We start from the raw sequence: 16,421 nt of genomic DNA on the forward strand, positions 1-16,421 counted from the left end.
GGGGCCCAAGTCATCAACACATTCCCAGTCTACTAAGCCCCAATGCTTATGCAGAAAAGACCTGAAAGGGCACAAGGGAAAATAAAAATAAGGAAAACAAAAGCCAGGGCACACTTGAACACAACCTTGCCAATAATATCTGGTCACAACCAATTACCAGAATCTTTAGTTGAACACTAAACTGTGTGGACAGACAGGTAACAAATAAGAAACAAGTCTTAAAAATAAAAACCAGAGGAGAAAACAACGAAAGAGACATCAGTGGCTGCAAAAGAAACAGACTTCACGTATTTAGTCCAGGTGGGTTACCAAACAATCACATTACAACAATTTCCAAAATGGGGGGTACATCAGAATCCAGTGATTCTACAATGTTATTTAAAATGTCCAGTATTAAACTGAAAATTATGAAACATGTGAAGAGTGACCCATGTTCACGAAAAACAAAAGCAATGAGAAATATCTCTGAGCACCCAGATTTAGATTTAGCAAACAAATACTTCAAAGAAGCTGTTGTAAATATTTTAAATAATAAAAGGACATCAGGTATAGATAATTCAAAATATGAATGGTAAAAATGAATCAACAAATCATCTCAACAAATTAGCAGAAATTATTTTAAAAGAACAAAAGGTAATTTTTAGAATTAAAAAGTAACTAAAATGAAAAGTTTGCCTGAGACTCAATGAAGATTTGAGATGACCGTAGAAGGAATCAGTGAAATAAAAACAGATCAATAGTTGCATGTTATATATGAAAATTGTTAAGAGTAAATCCTCATCAAAAAATAATAATAGATCAAAAAGAAGTAACAACAGAATGATATGTGCAGGAACAATCAATAATTTAAAAAAAACAATAATCTTACATACAGCATCATTCTTCGAAAATGAATGTGAAATAGAGACATTTCCAAATAAACAAAGACTGAGTTTTCTGCTAGCAGACCAGCCTTACCCTAAGTACTAACAAAAGTCTTTCCAGATGAGATGAAGGCAACACAAAATTCACAAGAAAAAAACAAAATGCCAAAAGTAGGTGAACATATTTTTTTCTCATTTAACTTTTTTAAAAGATAAAGACTATATAAAATAACATTTTTTGGTTGGATATATAACTCATCTAAATGTTATATATAAGACAACAGTAGCACAAAGCAGATAGAAAAATCAGAGCAAAGTTTCTATATCTTACTAGATTTAAGCTGGCATTACTCTGAAGTAGACTGTGATAATCCAATAAGAAGACAATTTCAAGAAAAAGTATTAAAAAACAGAATCAATACAAGCACCAGTGATGTCACACCAAAGGACAGAATAGGAAGTAACTGGTAGGAAGCTCTAGAGGTCAGTAGTACCATCAATGCAACTACTGAACTAGGAAGAATGAATGAGGACTTTCCTGGGGTCCAGGGGTTAAGACTGTACTTCCACTGCAGGGAGCATGGGTTCAACCCCTGATTGGGGAACTAAGATCCCACATCCCACACGCTGTGCAAAAAAAGTTAATTTATAGCATGAATTGTAGATTTTAATTAACAGACTCAATGTTTGTCCATGAGAAAAGTTTTACGCGATTTGAATATACTTACGAGATAGTGTCAAATCCATTTGATTTACAGTTTACAGTGCTTTTAAAACTCTACTTTATGGGCTGTTATTTGAACATTCTAAAACAACTTTTTTGTCCTCTTTATTGCTATTAGTCACATCTTTTCAAATGCATCTCGATCAATTAATCCTTAAGCAACTGGGGAATAATTTTTAAAGAAATTAACTTCTCATGTTTTCTCTTGTCCTTCAATTCATCTAAATTCCATCACAATTGTGATCACTTCCTAGAAGTTGTCATTGTCTAAACTCCATGAAAACACTGATCTATTTTATAACTTAAATGTTATTTCTCCTCTGAATCGCCAAGACCACATCTCATCAAAAATTCAAATCATTAAACTCTGATTGCATTCGTGAAATCTAGTAGTATCTTATGACTACATGCCCTGGGAACAGGTCGCTCAGATTCCAAAACCACTTCCATTTCGAATGGCCTACAGCAAGTTAAATTGTTTTCATTTCTTTTAATCTTTCAGATTAAAATATACCAAAAAGTTCAAAGTATAAAAGTTCAATAAAAGCAGAGTCTCCTACTTTTATTATATTCTGTCAATTTAATGTAGTTTAAGCACTCTGAACTGAACTGAAGCACTCTGATGACAGACTGCCCAGGTCTGAACGCTAACTCTGTCAATTATTAGCTCTGTGACTTAAGCAAGTTAAATTACTTAACCTCTCTTTCCCTCGGTTTCTTTTTTTTTTTTTAAGAGATAACTAAAATGAAGACAAAACTAGCACATACCTCATAAAGTCAGTGTGATGACTAAAATTAACAAAGCTAAAACTCCCACAGAAATGAACTGGCATATACATGATTAAGCTCCAATTATCCTTGATACCACATAGTATTTTAATGATTTTTCTGAAAGTTTCGTTATTCTAAAAGCTATCTTATTTTAGACTATTCGTTTTTTAAAAATAATCTAGTTGGATGTTGATGTTACTTGGCTTTTTCCCCCATGTTATTTCACTAAATGTGTTTCAAAGAAAGCAATCCACATCACCACATCCACCATTATCCCTCTTAGCCAAACTCTTGAAATCTTTTTAAAGAGGGGAAAAATTCAGATTAATTCCTACCAGAACCACGAATGAGATGCATAACTCTTTCCAAACCCAATTTTTCTGCCAAGCACTGGTTATAGTCACTGAGGCTTCAAGTATCTCCTGGTCCTAAATTCCTACTAAACAATCAATAGGACTATTCACTTTGCCTGATATGGTCAGTAATTTCTTAGTAACACTACCTGTTACTCTACAAGAGGCCTCAAATATTGCAAAACTGATTCACTGGCTGCAAAAAGTTAGGATTAAATATGACAAGGAACGCTTATTTGGCAGAATTAATAATTACTTATCACTTTTATTTCAGAAGAAAATAACAACATGTATTACTATTTATGCCAGAAACTTTACATATGTTATTTCATTTAGTTCTGTCAAGCCTAGAAATAGACTGTCTTTCCTAGTTTATAAATCAACAAAGGTTTACTGAGTTTAAAGTAATTTGTCCAAGGCTACAAATTTGAGCAGATGCAGTTGGGACTCACAGAAATTACAGCAGGTTATTTTCTTGAGGTTAAAGCAGTGAAGATACTTTCTGAGAGACTTACTAATTTATTTACAATTAGAATCCTTACCTAGGGCAGTAGAAAAGTGTTTTAAGAACAGGTAAAACAGTACAAAGATTTACCACTTCATTATAAACATAAATTTCTCTCCATCTATATGGATCTAAAAGTCACGCTAGGTATACACATAAATGAATGCCCTGTACACTGATTTCATACGATTGATAGAAGAACCAAACAAACCCACAGCTTACCTTTGGTGCATGCACACAGTCTGTCTGTGCCCGAGCAGTAAATGACAGAAACGAATGTGTCCTGTTCCTCAGTGCCCTCCTTTTTCGGAGGTTCCACTTTGGCCAAAATTTCAAAGTTTGAAAGATCTAATATTTTTACATATCCTCCCTGAGTGGTTATGACCAGGTGTCCAAGAGTAGAAATATCAGACTTTTTTCCTCTCTCAACCCCGTTCTTTGAGGTTAACTGCATCTCCTCAGCAGGTTCCTCATAGTCATCCTCTCGGTTATCCAATATATCTGGTGGAAGCAAAATGAGCGAGGTAATTGTATCCTGGGGATCTTTGATATGCTGGATTTTTATTGGCTCCTCTTCTAATGTCACTATCCGAGTGGCATAATTCATTTTATAAAGTATTAAATATCCACCACTAACGTTCCTCTGCTCAGGTTGAATTATCAAAGGAGTATGTACATCTGCTGGTGATTCATGTTGAATTATACTAATATTTGCACCATTCACTGTAGCAAGATTTGATTCCAGCTCACCTTTCCGTCTATTACATAGTGCAGAGTTTAATTTATTTAAGTTATTCAAGGCCTCTACTTGATTTATTGCACTCAAAGATTCAACAGGGCATGTCCGCAGTCCTACCAATAAATGAATTCCATCAGCACAAGGAGTTATTGAGTCTATACAAAGATTCTCCTCCTCCGCAAACTTTGGCAGCCTTAAGCACTGAACCAAAGTCCCAGGCTTGGGAAACACAGAGTTCCACTTGTCAGAATCTGGAGAGGTGAGGTTGGCTGCCGCATCTGCGAACTGCTGAATGTAGGTCACAGGAGGGTCCTGCAACAGCAACTGCTCCTGACCATCCAGTTCCATTTCAATGATCTGCGGGACTGTAAATCCATCATCATGCAAACTTTTACTCATTATGTTGTTCATTTGTGAAAAGATTTTTCCTGCTTTCTCATCAGATTCCTTGATGCTATAAAGAAGCAAAATGGGTAAAGTCCTCCTTACCAGAGGAGAATTTAATTCTGAGTTACTGCAGGATTCATTGTCAGTTGACCCTTGTTCTGATATACTTTCACCCTGAGTTCTGCTTAAACCATCCAGTGACCTGTGAGAATTACTACTAATGGGTGAGGTAGCAGGAGATTTATAGGTTAATAAACCTCCAGCTAATAAACATGGAAAGGGAATGTTGTGTTGTTCCTGGTGCTTCTCCTTTGTCTTTTCACTCTTAGAGCTGGTTAAACAAGGATTTGCCCCAAGTTCTTCAAGATCCTTAACAGTATCTTCAAGCACATTTGCAACAATCTCCCACTGAAGCTTTTCTGGCTGCTGGAGGATGCTGAGTGCTGTTATATCAAGGCTCACTTCCATGGCTTCCTTCTGTGATGTTTGCCCTTTAAAAAGGAACAATATTTATTACAAATGACCTTGTGAATGTAAATCAAAATCGGTAGTATAACATTTTGATTAATTCTCTTTTAATCATCCAGTCGGTGCATTTTAAACACATTAATGGCAGAATTTAGTCCTTTCAAAGGGAATTTAATCTAAGCTGAGATGAACCTAATCAGAAAAACCATAGAAGAGTCTCAAAAATCATTTTCAATTCACAATATATTCTCCTGGCAATCTGTGAGCAAAATCCTTCTTTTTTTAAAAAAAAAAAAAAGAATAAACGGGTTAAGAATGAAGATATTATTAATATCATAACAGACTTCTGCCCTTCAATTCTACACCAAAATTATACTCAGTACTATGCATCTGTCCTTTATGCACTTTGCAGAATACCCATGAAACATTGCTATAATCTCAGTTCATCACCTCTTTCCCACTCCACATGCTAATTATCAGTTGACTGTCTTAGTAACAGTATGCAATTTAACTCAAACCTCAGCTTAGAAAAAACAGTAACCAGAAACGGTTTCCCAAATTTGTCATTTTAAGTGAAATATAAACGTCTCCTGGGGCTTCTCCAGTAGCTCAGTGGTAAAGAATCTGCCTACCAATACAGGAGACACAGATTCGACAACTGGTGCCGTGGAGCAACAAAGCCCGTGCACCACAGCCACTGAACTTGCACTCTAGAGCCTGGGATGACAACCAGTGCACCACACTCCACAACCACCGAAGCCCCATACCCTAGAGACCATGTCCCACAACAAGAGAAGCCCCCGCAACGAGAAGCCTAAGCACCACAACTAGAGAAGAGCCGTGCAGCAAAAAAGACCCAGTAGAGCCTAAACAAACAAACAATTTAAATGTCTTCTGTACTATCTGCTAATATTTAGTTCATTTCAAGTCAACTGCATTACATTATTCCTTATTGAACTTTTGTTTATCGTGTGCTTCAAACTATCCCCTTCAAATAGAATAAAGGTCATTCCTCAGACTCAATTCTCCAAAAATACCATCTCTCTCTACACAAAACCCTGAAGTAGAGGTCAGTCAACCTCTAAACCAGGGATAATCTCTTGATACTAAATGCAAAGTTTCAACTCATCCTTTATTTTTCTCAACAGCACAAACTATCAGGCAACAATCTATTACAAACAATAATATAAAGATCACTCTACGTAACTTGTGGAAATGCAAAAAAAAAAAAAATTGGAATTGGTTTTACAATTTTAGATTAAGAAGAATGCAGAAAAGGAAGGAAATAAGTATAACTCAAAGTGAGTCCACAGAAGTTTGAAAGTTACCGAACAAGAGAGACTTATGGAACACCAAACACTTGAGTTATACTGAAAGCTCTGTGTATACCTGTTTGTTAACCATTTCATAAACAATATCTTCAAAATGCTAACAGTTTATCAGGACTTCTTTATTTTCTGAGCATAATCTTCTCATTTCATATAATGTCACTATTGTCATCTAAAACAATATCCATGTCTTACTAAGCAGAAAAAACTTAGTTATAAACATCACAATTTAATTGTACTAGTAAGTTGTTTATTTGACCACTCATTTGACTATATGCACGTGCAGTCTTTATACTGCCATGCAAAATTAATTTACTCTATGAATTCACTCATTTAGACATGAAGTTGAAAGCTGACAGTGTTTATAACATGTAATAATACACTGTAACTAAACTGTAACTTACTTAATAAGTTATGACAGGAAATTGCCAAGAAAAAGCTGTTTTAGTCTATGCACATTTTAAAAGAAAATAACCATTAGTTACATATATTAACCACAGTTAAGACAATATTCAAACAAAAGTCATGTGAGATGAGAATATCCATTAAAAAAGAAAATGTAACAGGTAACATTACTACTCTGCTGCTTCTCAACTATTTAATCAATGTCCAGGACTCTACATTCCCCTTATAAGACTGGCAAAGCACAATGACAACAGTCAACACTGTAGTTAAGGAAAACTGTGATCTGTACTTGCCTCAGAATTTCTCAAACCACCTGGACCACAAAATAAATTTTTACACAACATACCTACAAATATCCTGCAGCATAATATTCTTCAGATAATCATATTGGGAAACCCTTCTCAACCCTGCTTACTGAGCTACTGTCAGCCCCACAGTTCTTCCCAGCCAACTTCCAGAGGTTTAAGTTATGCATATTCCTGGACCATCAAATTTCAATTTGAATTGTTCTTCAATTTCTTGCCAAACACTCTTCCCACTCTACAAAAGAAGGTGCACTCCTTAATTCTGATATGTGGACCAAAGAGCAAACTTGTCTTTCCTGTATCATCTAGATACTTTAAAAAATTGTTAACTTTCAACTAAAAAACAGATAAAAGTCTCTTAAGTTGCCACTTACACTTTTGAAATTAAGAAATACAACCTATAATTCTTCAGATCATATCATTCAAATTGATGGGACGAGCCTAGAGCTAGTAAATTTAAGTTGTGAAACAGCATCTATTACTTAATTTTAGATACTTCAAGAAGACAATACATTTCACATTAATATCACAAGCTTTCACAAATTCACCAATAGTCTCTCAATATAAAATTAATTTAAAAGGTTAAACATATTTTACTATAAATGAATGAACCACTTACAAATCCTCAAATAAGGCAAGCAAAAATTCTACACTGGAAGGATTTTTGTTTCTCATATCACAGCTACCTTTCAATAGTATAAAAGGACACCACTCCCAACCTTAAATGAGGTATCATAGAAAAGAGTCAACAAAAACACAGTAATATTCCAGGTAGGACAGAATCTAAAGGAAGTGTGAAAGATCAAACAGGCATAGATGAAAAATATAAAGGTAGAAAAGGGATAAAGAAACAGATCAATCTATAACAACTACAATTACAAAAACACCTACTGAGATCCTTAGACCCAGAGGAAAGAGCTAAGCGACGCATACAAAGGAAAGATTAAAGTTAGAATAAAAATATTTAAGGGCAGAAAAAAGAACATTTAGTTCAAACATTTCACTTTACATAGGAAAAACCGAAGCCAGAAAGCTTGTGACTTGACAAGACCAAAGACTTATTTTGTAAGAGTTCAAGCTCTAACCAGATCTCCAGATAACTAATGACCAGTGTATTCTTGTCAGATTTTAAAAAATGCAACAGTAGCCCTTTCCTTGGCCAAGGGGTAACAAACTGGAAAAAGAGCAGGCTTCATCAGACCACATTTTTAAATGAAATCAATTATTCTTCCCACACTTAATTACAGGGCAGTTTCCTACTTTTCTTAATTTTTTCATTCTAAGAACTACCTTAAAAGACAAATGAAGGTGAATCTAAAAATCAGTGCAGTTTTCTCTTTGGTGGCTTAAAAAAAAGAATTTACAACAAACTAGAATTGAGAGCATCTGCTACACTATACTAACTTTTGATATATAACTTACAACAATCGAACTATCTAAAACCAAGCTTCCTCTAAAGAGATTTCATAAGTTATGTATGTCCTTATTTCATGACATTGACATTAGAATACAGCTAGAATTTAATAATGGTCTCTTCTTTAAAATAGTGGCTACTGCCCAAGTACTCTGCCTCACGAATTTTAATCTTAGTTACCAAAATTATAAATAAGATTTAAATATCACTATTTTATACACTAGAAAATGCAATCGGACTATAATAAATGACAGTTAGGATTTGAATTCTGATCCAGTAAAACTACTTTGAGATGCCTTGCCTATAACTACATTAAAATATGAAGCCTTTCATAACCCTTTGCCCTAATATTTCATAGGGTTTTCTTTTGGGAATAAGAAATCACTAATTAATAATTATGAATTATTGATTTAAACATTACATTCATATAACAACACAATACAGTATACAAATAAACTGAACATATTGGGAAGAGTTTAATGTCACTGACTTATGTGACAGAGGTTTAGTAAGATTCCTTTTTAATTCCTTTGGCGCAAATAATCACTATTTAGATTTTTAGTATGAAACTACATATACATTACTAATTCAAGATCTGATACATAATACTTGAGTTTTCTTTGTATATTAATGAAAATTCAGACTTTGTAGTCAAAATACATAATTATTTGGTATTTAGCTCTACCTAGAAACTATATAAATGCAAGGATATAAAAATAGATTATCTAACATTTTCTACATACCTGTCACAGAATCTGATCTGGAATGCTCTTCACTGTCTGAATCCTCCAGCAAATCATCACTTAAAAAAGACAAATTAAAATTTTCCATTTCAAAATAAAGTACACATGAGAAAGCAAAGTATAATGTTACAACCATTGTTTTGTGTCTAAAACGTAAGCATCACGCAACTAGCTTATGTAACATATAAGTTGACTTGAAACCCTGATTACGCTAATAGTGAATCATCTTAAATCATTAAATAAATACTTGCCTGAATTAAAGTGTGGTAATCTCTAAAAATGTATAGTAGAATCTGTAGGATTTCAACAACTGAATAGGTGTAGACAGAGATAGTTTGGGTAAATAAAATGAAGAAAAAAAAAAAAGCTAATAAAATCAAGCACAAGCTTCCAGTAGTAAAATTTTAATAACCACTCTACTACTAGGGATGGGATTCCCTGGTATCTCAAGTGTCTGCCTGCAATGCGGGAGACCGGGGTTCAACCCCTGGGTCGGGAAGATCCCCTGGAGAAGGAAATGGCAACCCACGCCAGTACTCTTGCCCGGAAAACGCCACAGACTGAAGAACCTGGTAGGCTACAGCCCATGGTGTCACAAAGAGTCGGACACAACTGAGCGACTTCACTTTCACTTTCCCAGGGGGCTGCTGCTGCTGCTGCTAAGTCACTTCAGTCGTGTCCGACTCTGTGTGACCCCATAGATGGAAGCCCACCAGGCTCCCCCATCCCTGGGATTCTCCAGGCAAGAACACTGGAGTGGGTTGCCATTTCCTTCTCCAATGTGTGAAAGTGAAGTTGCTCAGTCGTGTCCAACCCTTAGCGACCCCACGGACTGCAGCCTACCAGGATCCTCCATCCATGGGATTTTCTAGGCAATAGTACTGGAGTGGCTTGCCATTGCCTTCTCCGTCCCAGATGGCACTAATGGTAAAGAACCTGCCTGCCAATGTGGAAAACAGAAGTGACTCAGGTTTGATCCCTGCGTCAGGAAGATCCCCTGGAGGAGGGCATGGCAAACCACTCCACTATTCTTGCCTGGAGAATCCCATGGACAGAGGAGCTTTGTGGGCTACAGTCCAGAGGGTTGCAGAGTCAGACATGACTGAAGTGACTTATCAATCTACTCCTGAACTCAGGAAAGTTATACCCTAAAATCAATTAGAATAGCTGAGTAAATATGTGTGTATAGAAGTGTTTTCACAGAAACACGCATTCCACTTGTGTTTCGCTCTTGGTTTTATTTATTTTTTGCTTGTTTGGGAGGGGCTGTTAAGGACTCCTTGACAAGCAGGAAAACTACTACAACTTGAGTCAACGGTAACAATCGCTGCTCTTTTGCTTTCATTCCAGTAGCCAAGAAATTGCCAGCCTCTTTCTTTGCACCCAATTTTATTCTCAGTCTCCACTGTTAGCAGACAAGAAAAAAAGATATAATTACAGAGCACTCCAGCACAACATTAGGTTGTGTCTAAATGAACAATCAGCACATTTATAGTAGTTCTAAAATGTTGATAAACTACAAAAATTAAAAGATGCAGTTCACAGGAAGGAAAAGTAACTCTCCCTTTTTGAAACAATACACTGCACATCATCTGAAAGAACTAGGCATTTATAATGCTATTTTATATAAATATAACCTGGCAATCTCCCTTAGAAATGCTTAAAGTAATGTCTGAAACTGGGGTGGGGAGATATTTGCTTTGATATTTATGACAAAATTTCGGTGTTTTTTTCAACTGTAGTAATTACCATAACCAATTTTGTGCTATAACTTAAAATTTTTTAAAATGGATGTGAAAAAGATAAGCTCCTAAGTTAGCCTTAAGCTATTCAAATACTAAATGGCTAGTCTCAGAAAAATAATAAAGATGCTTGGAAAAATAAATCTTAAGAGGAAATATTAATGACTGGGAATTTATCCAAAATAAAGAAGTCCAAACCAAGAAAACAAAGTAGATTTTGAGGATTTCTGCATCAAGAAAAATAGTCAAATATTACCCATCTACACTTAGATAAAAGATAATCTAGTAGTAGTATATTTTAAAGACAGAATTTAGGTGTTCTGAAGTTACTAAGAATGTTACAAAGGGTTGCCAGATAATTGCCTTAATTAAACCACCAAAAAAAAAAAGGCTTTATTGTGAAAGTTTTCAAAACAGTATTTTGAAAAATATTATTTCTTGACAGAAAAACAGTCATACTGCCATGTGATAAAATCATGAATAAACCAACTGTACACTTAAAAGGGTGAATCTTATGATAGGTAATGATGCATCAATAAATTTCTTTTAATCACATGGGTTAAAAAAAAAACTATACACCTAAAGGTTAACATGACTTGATGGTATGAAAATGGAGACTCCATTCAATTTACTTCCATATATTTTCCAATATTTCTACAATGAGCTTGCATTTATAGCTGACCATTAAACAACGCACAGGTTAGATGCACCAGCCCTCCCTGCAGTGGAAAATCTGTGTATAACTTACAATGGTTGGCCTTTTGCATCCCTGGTTCTGCATCTGCAGATTCAACTAACCATAGTTTGTGTAGTATTCATTTTAAAAAATAACTGGACTCACACAGTTCAACACTGAACTCATGCTGTTCAAGAGTCAACTATACTTAAATAATCGACACTAAATTTACTAAAGTCTTTCACGTGAAATAAAACTTTTGCAAAGTAATAAACATGCAAAAAATATATGAATAAGTTTAAAATGCGTAGTTAAGATTATATGTGCTAATAGTACAGATGGATCTTAGTTATGGTATATAACTAAGATATACAACAATATAAGCAACTTCAGAGTTAACTCAGGAAATTTTTGCCAATTTGAAAAACAGAACATACAAATGAGGCATCTAGACAAAATGTTAATTCGTTAAAATTAAATGTGTCCTTGGGACTTCCCTGGTGATCCAGTGGTTAGGAATCCACCTTCCAATGCAGGGTTCTCTGGTTCAATCCCTTGTCAGGAACTGGGCAATTAAGCCCATGCACCCACAATCAGACAGACTGCACGCCACAACTATGACTCGATGCAACCAAATAAATTAAAAATACACTAATTAAATGAAACATATCTGAAACAAATATTCTTCCTTAAATAAATTCAGAACAAAGACAAATGTTGCCTACTAAATAGAAACAGACAAAAAACAATTTCTAAGCAAGCTATATTGTAATACTTTAAACTTCTTGTTTAAGTTTTAATTTAATTCAGTTAATGTATTATTTCTCAAGCTAATGAAACATAGTATATTTTATATATACTATAAATATACTATATCTTGTGCCTCAGAGGCAGAAGTGGTTTGATTCCTTATATCCAGTACCAATCCAACAGAAATCCTGCTAACCTTGGAGGAAAGAAAGCCGGGAGAAAGGGCTTGAAGCTCTACCTCTTCAGCTTTCTACAACCACCAGAGTAATGTTTGTGACCTTCTACCCAAAAAGATTTTAAGTCTCTTAAAAAAGCAGGCAGAGGGATTTATATCTCAATTCCAGCACACTAGCTCAGATAACACCTGTGCACCAGAAATACTGGATATACATTTACCTAAAATGTAAAACACTTTACCAAGGTGTGTGTGTGTATCTGTATAATCTTAAAACTACATCTTTTTTTTTTTATTGGAGGCAAATTACTTTACATTAATACATTGGTTGGTTTGCCATACATTGACACGAAACTGCCCCGGGTGTACATGTGTTTCCCTTCGTGAACCCAAACTACATCTTGATTCAAATTTTAGTCCTCAAATTACAAAACTCTGGAGTCAAAGTTCTAATTAAAGTCAGTGTGTTCAGGACATACCAATTTCATTATCTTCTATGAATAATTTTCCACTAATTTCTAAGAAAATCAGAGATCAAACAGGATTCATTTTCAGTTCTATTGGCAAATATGGTCAAACTCAAGACAACAATGGGCCAACTGCTTTCTCATTAAGCTCTCACAGGGACTTGAAATAACTGAGACCACCAGGATGCTTTACTTCAGCCTGTTCCAGAACTCAGACCACATTCATTCACAGACCCATAATTTCCACATACTATTAGCAACAGGGACTAGACATTTAATATGTAGTGAATTTTCCATTAAATAATGAAAAAAATCTCCATTAGTAAAGTTTTACTACCAAACAAACAGTGAGGTAAAATGATTAAATCGCTGTGGTGTAACACCAATCACACATCAGTAACACAAGAAGCCCTGCAAGTGAAATGACAGATCTCCACACAAGACAACTGATCACAGTTACACAGGCTCCATTTCACAGTACTGCCTTCACAATCTTAATCTTACAAAGTGGTAGCTGCTATTGCTTAAGACCAGCTGAGTGGCTTACAGAACCCTTCATTCTGCCTCCATGGGACCATCACAAATGTTGCTCTATAATCCAACCCAGTTCAGAGTTACAACTGCAGCGCCTCTTGGGAGACAACTAGGTGACATGGGATTATACTCTGACTCTCTCTTCCCTGCACAGATCAAATATAGCCACAGAAATAATGAATCTCTAGAAAGGCTGAATGGAAGAGAATCCAGCACAATCTACCAGAATCTTTCATTGGCAATGATGATTGTACCTCAACTCATTGCAGACTACTAATACATTTAAATAAAAATTAGATTATCTAGCCTAACCACAGGTTATTTCACTGTTGATTACCATTTCTATATTTTAGGTGCTAATGAAAAAAGGAGAAATGAACCAAATGATTCAACGGCTCTATGAAAAGATTTAGTAGAAGGTGAAATTACAAGTCTAATCCAGGGATTTCATTATTTAGAATTTATATTTCAATGGAGTGATTATTCCATTGGTATGGATTGAGACAGAAAATATGTTTTAGACTATGGTGTTGGTGAATGAAAATTTATTTCAGGAATTATACTGTTCTTTCAGATTTCTAACCAAACAGTGACTCTCTAATCTCTTGATCAAATGCTTTCTGTCTCTTTAATTAGAATTAAGAGAATACACAATTTAAGAAAACACTTAATTTCTATAAATGTTATTAAAACAAATTTACACACCTATCTCCTTCCAACTTTGGTATATCTGAGCAACTAGAGGAGTCTTCCAGCCATGCCAAAGTTGGTCTCCTGGATTCAACTGCCGAGCTTGGTTCTCCCAACAGAATAAGCTGTTGTACAATTGCTGGATCATACGCATTAATTTCAAACTTTAAGTGCACCTAAACAAATAAATGAAAAGCCTAAATTTACAACTGATTATTTTTTCAGTTACTGATTTGTTCCTTCAAAATGAAAACATACCTTCATAAGTTTGGAAACATCCCATATACAGATTTTTCCTCGTTTTGTTGCAGCAGCTAAAAAGTGAGGGCAGCTCCCGGACCCAAAACAAGATATTCGGTCAGTTCCATCCGTGCAAGGAAACTGTGCAGGACTTGTTGCAAGAGTGACCGACAATGGTACATTCTGTGTATGCTCACCTTTCACAAACGGGCAGTTTGGGGAATGTCTCTCGTGTTCAGACCTTTACACAAATTAAAAAAGGGAAAGTTTACTAAGCAAGTAAGCTGTTAAGTCCGTAACACTAAAAGAGAACTCTATGATATTTTTTCTTAAGAACAAACAAACAATTTAACCCTGAATATTCACTGGAAGGATTGTTGATGAAGCTGAAGCTCCAATACTCTGGCCACCTGATTCAAAGAGCCGACTCACTGGAAAAGACCTTGATGCTAGGAAAGACTGAATGGGAAAAGAAGCGGGTAGCAGATGATAAGAAGGTTAGATAGCATCACTGACTCAATTAACATGAATTTGAGCAACCTCAGGCAAATAGTGGAGGACACAGAAGCTTAGTGTGCTAAAGTTCACAGGGTCACAAAGAGTCAGACGGACATGACAGCAACTGAACACGACAACAACATTCTTTAATTAAAGACTCAAATACCAAAAATTTCCATTTTACTGAGATCACTGTAACATATTAACCACTCGCTCTAACAACACTGCACCTACAACTTACTTTCGTCCATATATAAATCCTGGACAATTTGTAATACAACAAGGTGTCTTACATAAATGCTTTTACATGGCATCTCCAGACACATGACATTTGAAATGGATTCCGTCACAGCTAAACCTTAGAGTTTTTTTCCTTTCTAACTTTATCTGAATTTTAACTTTTTATTAATTAAAATTTTATCTAAATAAGTGACATCTGACTATCTAAAATATAGCAAAAGACACACTTCAGGCCTAATATCCAACCCCAGTAATCTCTGATCCCACCTCCAGATGGCCACTATTATACTCCTAAAATATTTTTATAAATTTATACCCACATATATACATACAGAATAAACAGAGTTTTCTTTACTTTGAATAAATAGCTTATTATATGGTTCATTCTACAACAGCTTTCTTGATATAATAATGTACTAATGATGATTAATAGAGAACTGTTCATTATTTTAACTGTTGGATCAGTCAATTATATGAATATATTTTATTTATCTAGTCCCCTCCCAAAACGTGTGTAAGATTTCCCAGTTTTTCACTACAGTGACCATTCATGTTGTGCATAAGATGGTACCTGATAAATCGCATTGTATAAGTGATTGCTAATATCACTATTTCTATTAGTAGGGCCTCAGGGTAGTTATGTAAAAGTGAGGTTCCAATACATGATCTCTAATGTTTAACCAAGTTCTCAAATTTTATGCACCAGGATAGACTCCCTAGAATTACTTTAAAATTAGAAATGTAAATCGTAAGGCCCTCCCTCCATAGACTCCCTATTGATGAACTTCCCACAAAAGAACAGGCTGAACTGCTGAATTTAATCATGCTTTTAAAATTTATTTTGTCATAGTTTTCTAGTTTTCAGTCAGAGTATAATTCCATTCTTTGGCACTTCTAACAAGTACAGACCTTGGGAAATCAAAGACCTTAGAGATCCTGTATGCCAAGTGATATGACAGAGCACAGACAGCATTACCTCATTCTCTTAGAACAGAGGTAAAAATAGAGATGACAAAAGGCAAGAATATTAATATACAGATCAGAAAAATAAAATATAGAGGCACATTCATAGAACTTAGCCTATTATGTTCAGAAAAATCAAGACTCACCAAGGTTCATCAGTAGGTTCCCAACAAACGAGACATACACTACAAGTAAAACACATGGCTCTATCATCTCCAGATGAGGCAGGCTGCAAATTTGTAAGGAAGACAAAAAAGGTTCATCAATATTAAAATAGTTTAATAAAAATTCTTCTAAATAAGTTCATAATTTTAGGTAAAATTCCATATTGAGAAAAAGAAAATTAGCCTATACTATTAACATTAGGCTTCAACAATATACTTTTAATCCCCAAATGTTTATATATTTGCTGCTTTGTTTGAAAATTGTGTTTCATCAGCA

The 16,421-nt window shown here is 35.0% G+C and overlaps 1 protein-coding gene across 9 annotated transcripts in view; it reads right to left on the bottom strand.

Moving 5' to 3' along the window:
- Positions 1–16,421, bottom strand: part of BIRC6 (baculoviral IAP repeat containing 6) — a 220,187-nt gene that overhangs the window by 160,047 nt on the left and 43,719 nt on the right. For all 9 annotated transcript variants that reach the window (XR_016038617.1, XM_088841556.1, XM_055400471.2 and 6 more), the window contains exons 6-10: positions 16,127–16,209; positions 14,298–14,520; positions 14,055–14,215; positions 9,006–9,064; positions 3,439–4,833 (exon numbers count right to left, since the gene is read on the bottom strand). Coding sequence is in view for 8 of the 9 variants with exons in the window: in XM_088841556.1 (XP_088697682.1) it covers positions 3,439–4,833; positions 9,006–9,064; positions 14,055–14,215; positions 14,298–14,520; positions 16,127–16,209 (1,921 nt within the window). In the remaining variant the exon portion in view is untranslated. The remainder of the gene's footprint in view (positions 1–3,438; positions 4,834–9,005; positions 9,065–14,054; positions 14,216–14,297; positions 14,521–16,126; positions 16,210–16,421) is intronic.

The sequence above is a fragment of the Moschus berezovskii genome, chromosome 11 (assembly GCF_049115385.1).
Source record: "Moschus berezovskii isolate FMDL1 chromosome 11, NW_MosBer_1.0, whole genome shotgun sequence".
In the NCBI taxonomy this organism is placed as follows: domain Eukaryota; kingdom Metazoa; phylum Chordata; class Mammalia; order Artiodactyla; family Moschidae; genus Moschus; species Moschus berezovskii.